Source organism: Eretmochelys imbricata, chromosome 19, assembly GCF_965152235.1.
Source record: "Eretmochelys imbricata isolate rEreImb1 chromosome 19, rEreImb1.hap1, whole genome shotgun sequence".
Classification (NCBI taxonomy): domain Eukaryota; kingdom Metazoa; phylum Chordata; order Testudines; family Cheloniidae; genus Eretmochelys; species Eretmochelys imbricata.
In genome coordinates this window covers 7,192,162-7,201,834 of record NC_135590.1, presented here as the reverse complement: position 1 = coordinate 7,201,834, position 9,673 = coordinate 7,192,162, and the positions used below count along the sequence as shown (strand labels likewise).

The 9,673-nt window shown below is 48.5% G+C and overlaps 1 protein-coding gene across 1 annotated transcript in view; it reads left to right on the top strand.

Moving 5' to 3' along the window:
• Positions 1-243: 243 nt before the first annotated feature.
• Positions 244-9,673, top strand: part of FNDC5 (fibronectin type III domain containing 5) — a 29,052-nt gene continuing 19,622 nt past the window's right edge. Inside the window, exon 1 of the mRNA XM_077838151.1 lies at positions 244-721. Within this exon, the coding sequence (XP_077694277.1) occupies positions 244-721 (478 nt within the window). The remainder of the gene's footprint in view (positions 722-9,673) is intronic.

The window sequence follows — 9,673 nt, the reverse complement described above, 5'->3', positions numbered from 1 at the left end:
AGGCAGCCTCCCGCTCGCTCCCATCCCATCGCCCTGGTTCCTGCCTCCGAGACTGGGGGGAGGCTGCGGGGCAGAGGCAGGAGCAGCGGGTCCCCCGGAGCTGGCCGGGGGTCCGAGCAGGGGCTGGGGGACGGGGGGCTGGGAGGCGCCCGTCCCCCCTGCCCGGGCGGGGTGGGCCGGTTGCTGATGACGCGCAGACCGGGCTGGGATCTGGGGGGGGACGGACGGGGGGAGCCTTTTCCCATGAATGGAGCTGGCGGCCGGGGCACGTTCCCCCGCTGCAGCAGCGGCTCGCGGCGCGTAGCAGCCCCATGGAGCTCAGCCCCTCCGCTCTTCCCTCCCCGCAGCCCGGCCGCCGCCCCGCCGCCCTGCCCCGGGAGCCGGAGCGAAGGAGCCAGCCCTGAGCGGCGGAGCAGCGAGACGTCCCCCTACCGCCCCGGGCGGAGCGATGGATCGTGGAGCCGCAGCGCCGGGGAACTGTCCGCGGTCCTGAGATGCCCGCGCCGGGTCCCTGTCTGCGGGAAGAGGCGCTGGGCTCCCCCTGCCTCCCCTGAACCGGTGCGGCAGGGTCTTTCCCCCCCTGCGCTGGAGCCCGGGCCTGAGCCGTCGGCACAGGGATGCAGGATGCACCCTCTCTGGAGGATGGATCACTTTTTCATCTACATCAACGCAGCCCTGTTGTTTTATTTTAGCTATACCAGTCTGTTCCTCGTGGAGGCAGGTAAGGAGCAGACAATACCTGGCGGGGAGCCTTGTTGGCTAGCAGGGCTCATCAGAGTCTCCTGCTTCTATCTGTGCATGCTGGAAATTGCAAAGCTCGCCCCGCTTCCCCTGCCCTTTGTAAAGCTCTTCCCCCCCTAGCAGGTGTCATTTCCCGGCAGAGAAATGCTCATACACTTCCAGTCGGTGCTGGGCTCTCCAGGGTCCTCCTGAGCGTTAACACATTTGAGAGACGCTGTTCTTGTGCCGTGACTCAGTGTCCCCGTAATGGGAGTTGGGGAGAGGTCCAGGTCACTGAAGTGTAACTTCACTGCTTTGCACACAGGGCACAGCCAATCTGGGAACTCCTGGCCTTCTCCTGGCAACCTGGACAGAGAAAGAGGGCCCTGGCATGTGTGTGGAGGGAAGAGGGTTGGGGCTGGAGGGGAGGGGATGTTGGGTAGACTCACTGAAAAGATGATTTAATAATAACACAGGAGAAAATGAAGCCCTGTCCAGAGTCTGCAGGGTGTGTGTGTGTGTCCTGTGTGCCTGGGCAGGAGGTAGGCTGTGTGATCTACTCTGAGCACTAGAGATCAAGGACTATATCTGTTTAAATGGGAAACAGTTTTCATTTATCACTGACTCCTCCCCACCCCATCCAGGTAAAGGCTGAGGGCTTGTGATTGTAGAGGCCCAACTTGTGATACTGTAAAGGAGCCTCATTTTTAGTCAAGTGCTGAGCACCTGCCTTCTGAAAATCAGGGCCCCTTAAAGTGTCTCAAGTTGGGCACCCAAAGTCACTAGTCTCTTGAAAATGTAGGTCAGAGTAACAACCATGTGGCATGAAGGTAGCAGTCACAAGAGAAGTGCATAAAGTCTGACCCATTCTTTGGACACTGACTGGTGAGGACACTGCCATGGCAGAGTGTTAGCTCCCTAATAAAGGCGCCTTCTCCAATTAACAGCCGAAACCACAACAGAAAATGTAAAACCAGGTCCACCTTGTTCATGTCATGCTCTGTTAACTGTAGCTCCTTCCCCTTCCCCTTTCCCTCTATACATACCAGCCTATTCAAGGAGTCATTAAGACACCTTGGCTCCTGAAGGCCATATGGACTTTAAGAGAATGAGAATAGCTGTTTTGGAAGAGCATGTTGCCTACTTTGCTGCCGTACATTATGCCTTGACCACATAATAACCGGGCCTCTTTTATCTGAGGTGCTTTTAGCAGCTGTTTCCTTTGGGATGTTGAGGAAGAAGCTTTCTGAAAGGAAGAGGGCACCACATAATTAGTTCTAATTTTAAAAGGGCCGATGTGTCCTCAGATATACTCTTCTTCTCTGCAGAGCTTTCACTGTGTTCTCACCCCATAAACAGGCCTATAGGTATCATTTTGCTCTGGACCCTCGTATGTCCTGCCCACACACCACACAGTTACATTTTAAAAGAATCATTACAAGTCCAGACAAATCAAAGGACTCAGTTTACTCATACAAAGGACTGTTGCACTCACTCATTACACTTCAGGTAATGTGGCTTTAAGATGTTGGCAAAACAGCTGCCTTGATTTACAAAATGCTGATTGCAAGAATATCTTGCTCTCCAGTATTCTGTACACATTTATTGGTGATGCCCAGTTCCAGGCAGTGAAAATTCCTGTGTCCAATCCAGACTGGTTAGTGGCTGCAGTTCTGAGAGTCCTTGTCCTATTTGTGCTGTGACAGAAGTGACCTAAAAAATGTGCCTTTGGTTTTGATACAATTGTCCTTAGCCATTGTTCATGTTGCCAGAAGACATTGAAATCCTGAAGTTACCACTTTGCAAATTAGAGGCTAGGAGACCTGGTGGGATTTATTAAAAATATTCCTAAAAGAATGAAACCATGGGGAAAATACGCACAGTACAATTTGCAATTGAAATATCCTTCCCAGTTTCCTGTAAACTAGGACAATCTCCACTCCTTCTTCTTATCCTTTAGTCATCCAACTGGGAATACACAAGGGGTTTTGTCCTGTCGTAATTTTTTTTGGCTTGTTTCTTTTAACTGTGTCTGGTTTTGTCATTGTTTTGTGTATTGTAAAATGCCTATGAGTCTTTGGCAGAGGGGGTAGGTATATGAAGATAGCAGCATGATCTCGTGGTTAAAGCACAGACCCAGAAAGCAGGAGATCTGGGTTCTATTTCCAGCTTTCTGACCTTGAGCACGTAACTTCACCTCTGTGTCTTCTACTGATATGGCCCCTGTCCTCACAGTATCTGAGCCCTTCCCAAACATTACTGGGTTTGTTCTCACACCATCCTCATTTTACAGAAAGGGAGCCGAGGCCACAAATAGATTAGGAGATTTACCCAAGGTCACACAGAGAGTCTGTGGCAGCTCAGAATTGAACCTCAGTGTCCCAAGGCATAAGCACAAGACCATCCTTCCTCCCCAGCCTTGGCTTCTCCATCTGTAAAATGGAGATGATGATATTTCCTTGCCTCACAGGAGAGTCCTTAAGATAAACCTATTAGTGTCTGCAAAGTGCTTTGAGATCCTCAGATGAAAGGTGTGAGAGAAAGGTAGAGTGTTAATATATTTATTAATGGGTTAGGAGTTTACTCAGTCAAGTGAGCCTATGGATTCTAATACTCCTCAGAAAATACATCCCCTTTGAAATTCTATGTGTTTTTCAGCAAAGAGAAAGAGGTGGGTGTGCATGCCTGTGTGAAAAAAGAAAGACTTTTATTAAATTACAGGGATTTTGTTTCTCTGAATTAGTATAAATACCTCACTCCCTTACAAGGGCAGGACCTGGTTGGCACAATCCTTTTGGGAATGGCTTCATGGCAATGCCAATGCCAGGCCCTGCCAATGGATGTAGACACAAAAACAATCTGTCCTTGGGTTCCAGGTTCATGCAGACAATTTAAAAATACTCTTTCTTGGAAAAGGACTGGAGAATAGTATTGCAAACATCCCCTGCAATTCAGCAATCAAGAGTAGTGTGGCATGGCCTGGAGTAGGAGCCCTGTCATGCACACACAGGTGTGTCTGTGTCGGGGATTCTTTGCATGTGGCATTCTGCAAATCAGGTCTATTTTGTTGCATGATCAGAAAGCTACAGCAAGAGGAGAAATGCAGAGGTGATTGGAAATATTGAAAGGGAAAGGTAGATGTGTAAAATAGTCTCTGATCTGTAATGCTGTTGGACAGCTGTCAGGTTCAGACCAGCAATTGCATTAGCAAAGCCCTCCAACTAATTTCTATAGCTGTCTACACAGGGGGATCACTGAGAAAATATTTAAGTCATTTAGTGGGTCTGAAATATGCTTTAGCTTTATAACAGCACTCCACTTGGAGCCTGAATGGTCCGCTCTGCCTGGACTGTTAGTCCCTGAGCTGCCATCGGCCCGTTCCTCATCACTCAGAGGTAATGAAAGAGGGAAGTGAGCTGTGCAGAACATGGAGTTACAGGGCTACCATTATGGACTGCCGGAGCAGCAGGGGGATGCTATGATAAAAGACTTCAAAATAGGCCAAGGCCATTGCAACTTCCCAGTGCAAACAGCTCTCCTGCCATCTGCTATACACAGTGCATTTCAAGTCTGTTTTATCCCTAAAAGGCAGAGGGGAAAGATACACTTCCCAGGGGGCTATGCAGAGCCATCCTGCAGTGCAACTAAGGGCCTGCTGCTACTGAAGTCAATAGCAAAGCTTTCATTGACTTCAGTGGGAGCTGGACAGGGCCCCAAGTCCTGTAAATTCAGGGAGTCAGGCTCTCTTTGCCACCCACTTCCCCGACAAAGAACATCTGGCTGGATTCTGGGCACTGTTCCTGCTTCAAGGCAGCTCAGTGCTCTCAACATCCCCAGACACCTATAGTGCCCTTTAGCTATTCCTAAAAGCTTTTCTTAGTCTGCCCTCAGCTTCTCCCATGCAGCTCCACTGACTACAAGGGGGCAGAAGAGCTGCAACTGAGGGCAGGTGTGGATCTTGGTAACTGGCCCTGATCCTGTGAGGCGCTGCGCACTCTGAACTCCTGCTGAAACCAATGGGAGCCGAGGGCACTCAGCACCTTGCAGGGTCAGGCCCATTATCAGAACCTGAAGTGAGTAGTGCAAGGAGGAAAGCACTAGAAACCAGTTGGCAGTCTGACACGTCAGATTACAGATGGCAAAGCGACCCACCTGCGTCTGCCCCCATCTCACTGCTGCCTTGGCATTTCCTGGCCAGCTGATGGATTCCATAAGCACTCTATTGATTTCTACATTTGGCATGAATGAGATTTAATTGAAGTGCAGAGATTTCTAACCCCAGTGACAGCCTCTAAACAGGGAACATATTATCTGAAGCAGCCAAGGTTTTCATATGTTCCAAGCACCACCTCTTTCTGAGAACATACATGTGACAAATGGGGATTCATTCCACAGACAGACAGGCTCCATTCACACCTATATGAACCCCTCTTCCTCACACACACACACACACACACACACTCATGATAATATTCACTGCTTGCGTAAGCAGCCTTCAGTGGGGTTGCACCCACTTCAGTGCTGAATTTGACCCAATACTTTTACTACTGGTTGTCAAGTAAAAACCTCCTACTTCATGAAGTACCTAGAAGCCAAATTAATGCCTGACACAAGAATAATTCAGTTAAAAGAATAAAGTTACTGAGAACTGAAGCATGCAAATTTTGTATGCTTAGTGAAGCCCTGAGTGCCTGATAGAGGAATAAACCGGTTTCAGATCTATAAAGAAAAGATCCCTATCGTGCATCAGATACTGACATCAAGTGGCTGCAGAATAACCATTCATTACTCTGTATAGGTACGAGGCGGGAGGGTCCCAGAGCTTGGGCTCCAGCTGAACCCCGAATATCTACACCACAATTTTATAGCCCTGCAGCCCAAGTCCCGTGAGCCCAACTCATCCCACATGGACCAGCCATGGGGGTTTAATTGCAGTATAGGCATACTGTGTGGTCTTGGGCTAGTCATTTAATCTGCCTGTGTCTTTATTTCTCCACCTGTCAAACCACAATCGTAAGTCTTACCTACTTCCCAGGGCTGGTTAATGTTCGTACAAGTGACTGGAAAGCGGACTGTGCCATTTGCATAAGTGCTCAGTGTTGTTGTGATGGAACACTGAATTGTGACGTCATGGAAATATATAGAAAAATGCCAGTTGGTTACTTCTTAGCAAATCAAAGCTGAAAGAATACAATCTCCAGTCCCATTACTGAATAGAAGCCTAGGAGCTAGAGACAGAGAAATCCTATGACCGCCCCTCGCCCCAGTCCACAGCTTTGAGGATCAGGGCAGCAATGTTGCCTACAGTGCATCTTGTACAGGTTAGCTGTAAATTTTAGTTGATTAGGTTAGTTCACTTACAGTGATCTGGGAATTACTATTATTTATTTGTTTGTTTGTTATTTATTGTTTGTATTGCAGTAGCACTTAGGAGCCCCAGTTCTGGGCCAGGGCCCCATTGTGCTGGCTGTTGGACAAACTCATCCGTATAAGTACTGCATGTGATGTTAATTTTAGGGCAATTCTGCATTCTCGGAACTACCACCAAAGTCAAGTTAGGGGTGCAAGGAATGCAGGATGGGTTCTTTACTGGGAATTATGCAGATGCTTTGAGAGAATATACCACAAACTGACGACTTGAACCCTGAGGCTGAGATTTTCAAAGCTGCCCAAGGAATCAGGATGCTCATTTCCCATTCAGATGAATGGGACTGGGTATCCAAATCTTCTAGGTATCTTTGAACATCTCAGCCTTGTAGTACAGAGGGACCGCTTCCATTCTTTGTTGTGCAGTAGCATTACAGAGCATTTGCTGCTCGCCAGGTGATTTCTATCTTAAGTGCTAAGATACAAATCTTCTGTCACAGGTATATTAACAAACAAACAAACCTAACTAGCTCTTATGGGGGGAAAAAAGTAGGTGAAAGAAGCAACTGTAGTAACATTAGCCAAACGCTACATTAGAGCACAAGCTTTCATGTTCCTCATGTAAGTCTTTGCCCTTCTATAGTGGATTTCAAATAATCTTTTGGCACAACCCCCTTGGAAGGCAGGTGTATTAGCCCCATTTTACAGATGGGGAAACAGAAGCACAGAGAAGTTCACAGTCAGAATGTTCTGCAGGGCTCAGCACCCCCACAACTGGGGACACATTTTCAGAAGAGCTTAGCATATTGGGTGCTGCTCTCTTTGGAAGAACCTGGCCATAAATGTCACAATGTGGGCTGCTGGGAGCTCTACACTCTAAAAATCTGGTTTTTATTCAGGTGCCTAGAGGGGAGCAGATCTCTTTTGAAAATCTGGATGCAAACATGGGTGCTGAGCATGTGAAACTCTAGTCCCATGTGGTTTGCCCAAGGACACCACACTTCAGAGGCAGAGCTAGAATAGAACCCAGATCCTTTTCCTCATGGACTTGTATTCTATCAGACAACTGTATTTGTACTAAGAAAAGGAGGACTTGTGGCACCTTAGAGACTAACCAATTTATTTGAGCATAAGCTTTCGTGAGCTACAGCTCACTTCATCGGATGCATACTGTGGAAAGTACAGAAGACGTTTTTATACACACAAACCATGAAAAAATGCGTGATTTTCTCTCCCCCCACCACACTCTCCTGCTGGTAATAGCTTATGTAAAGTGATGTAAGGAGAGTGATCACTTTAGATAAGCTATTACCAGCAGGAGAGTGGGGTGGGGGGAGAGAAAACCTTTTGTAGTGGTAATCACCCATTTTTTCATGGTTTGTGTGTATAAAAACATCTTCTGTACTTTCCACAGTATGCATCCGATGAAGTGAGCTGTAGCTCACGAAAGCTTATGCTCAAATAAATTGGTTAGTCTCTAAGGTGCCACAAGTCCTCCTTTTCTTTTTGCAAATACAGACTAACACGGCTGTTACTCTGAAACCTGTATTTGTACTGTATTAGGCAACACTTCCTGCCTATCAAATGCTCTTATTTTCAGCTGACAAATCGCCTGGATGCTGAGATTCCTCTGCAATGGCAGCTGGTCAGGGAGTTTACACAGGAAGGCCAATGGTTTCTCTGAGCAGGGAATAAGAATGGATGGAGGGGTTTTTTCCTGGGTTAGAGAGGAGACAATTCTGATCCCATAAACCACTGCATGTGCTTTAGACTAGCACACATGTAGACTGCAAATTAACCGCTTTTGTCAAATAGCACTGTCCTCCTGGAACTGAGACTCTGAATCATTTAATTGGAAGAAAACACCCAATTTGATATGAAAATGGTTAACGTGGCTGGTACAGGTTTTCAGAGCCAATAACCTGCATCCACACCAAACAGAGAGAAATCATAGAATCGTAGAGTTAGAAGGGACAGAAAGGGTTGGGTCATCTAGTCTAATCCCCTGACAAGATGCAGGATTTGTTGTGTCTAAACCCTCCAAGACAGATGCTATCCAGACTCCTTTTGAAAACCTCCAGTGCAGGAGCTTCCACCATCTCCTGAGGCATCGGTTCTACTGTCCTTTTGTTTTTACAGTTAGGAAGCTTTTCCTGAGATTTAATCTAAATCTGTTATGCCAGGGGTGGGCAAACTTTTTGGCCTGAGGACCACATCTGGGTACAGAAGTTGTATGGCGGGCCATGAATGCTCATGAAATTACCGAGGTGGGAGGAGGGGGACTTATGGGGTGTGGCATGGGGGGCAGGGCTCTACGGGGGCAGTACTCCTAGGGGCCCTCCCAGCAATGACACCGAGGCAGCCGTACCAGGCACCACCATGGGTGGAGGCATCCTAGCTGGGACGGGTGCAGCCCCTGGGCAGTTGAGAGTCTCGAGGGAGGGGGTCATAGGAGGCCGGGAGGGTCTGGGTGGCAGAGACTGGCTGATGAGGAATGAGGCGAATCTCTCAGAGGAGCGGTGCCTCAGGAATTGGTCGATGAAGGAGCTCGCGGGTCCTAATTGGACTTGATTAGGAGTTGTATCCTGCGATGTTGCTGGCCTTGATCATTGGGTGGAGGTTGGCGCAAGGAGGCTGGCGCTTTGGGGATTGGGCGCACTGCTGCGTAGGGGCGAGGTTCTGATCCCGGAAATTGCGCGGTGAAGTATGGGTCAGCAGTGCCGGCCGTGCCTGCACAGTGTGGCTCTGCGTGCGGGAAGATGGTGCTCATCAAGGAATTGTGCATTGGGGGCCGGGGAGTGCTGGGCGGGTGGAGGGGAGCAAGCCCCCGACCTCACTCCCCAGCTGGAGAGCTGGAGTGGGGTAAGTCCCCGACCCTACGCCCTGGCAGGAGTGCTGGGAGGGCAGAGCGGGGCAAACCTCCGACCCTGCTCCCCGGCAGCAGCTCGAGGGCTGGATTAAAAGGTCTGAAGGGCCAGACGCAGCTCACAGGCCGTAAATTGCCCACTCCTGTGCTATGCTGTAGTTTGAACCCACTGCCTCTTGTCCTGCCCTCTGTGGCAAGAGAGAACAACGTTTCTCCATCTTTCTTACAGCAGCCTTTCAAGTATTTGAAGACTGCTATCATGTCCCCCTTAATCTCTTTTCAAAACTAAACATACCCAGTTCCTTCGGCCTTTGCTCATATGGTTTGTATTCCATCCCTCTGATCATCTTTGTCACTCGCCTCTGGATCCTTTCCAGTTTCTCTGCATCCTTTCTATACATTGGTGACCAAAATTGGACACAGTCCTCCAGCTGAGGCAGAGCCTAATCAAAGAATGGTTGCTGCAGGTTGGAGTCTAGTGAATCCGGGGTTGGCATCCAACTGCTAAAATATGTGGGGGAAACTGACCCTGTGCATGTTATTAAAAAAGTGAGATATGGAGCTAATTAGAGACTCCCTTCCAACCATGTAAATATTAAAGGACAGTGGAGTCCCTTGTGTATCAGTAAGGGCTGGTAATTCTACCACTATAATCATTGTTCAGTGCTTGTTCTGTATCAGCATCTTGGCTCACGTGTGATTATTTGTCCCCTGGTCTCT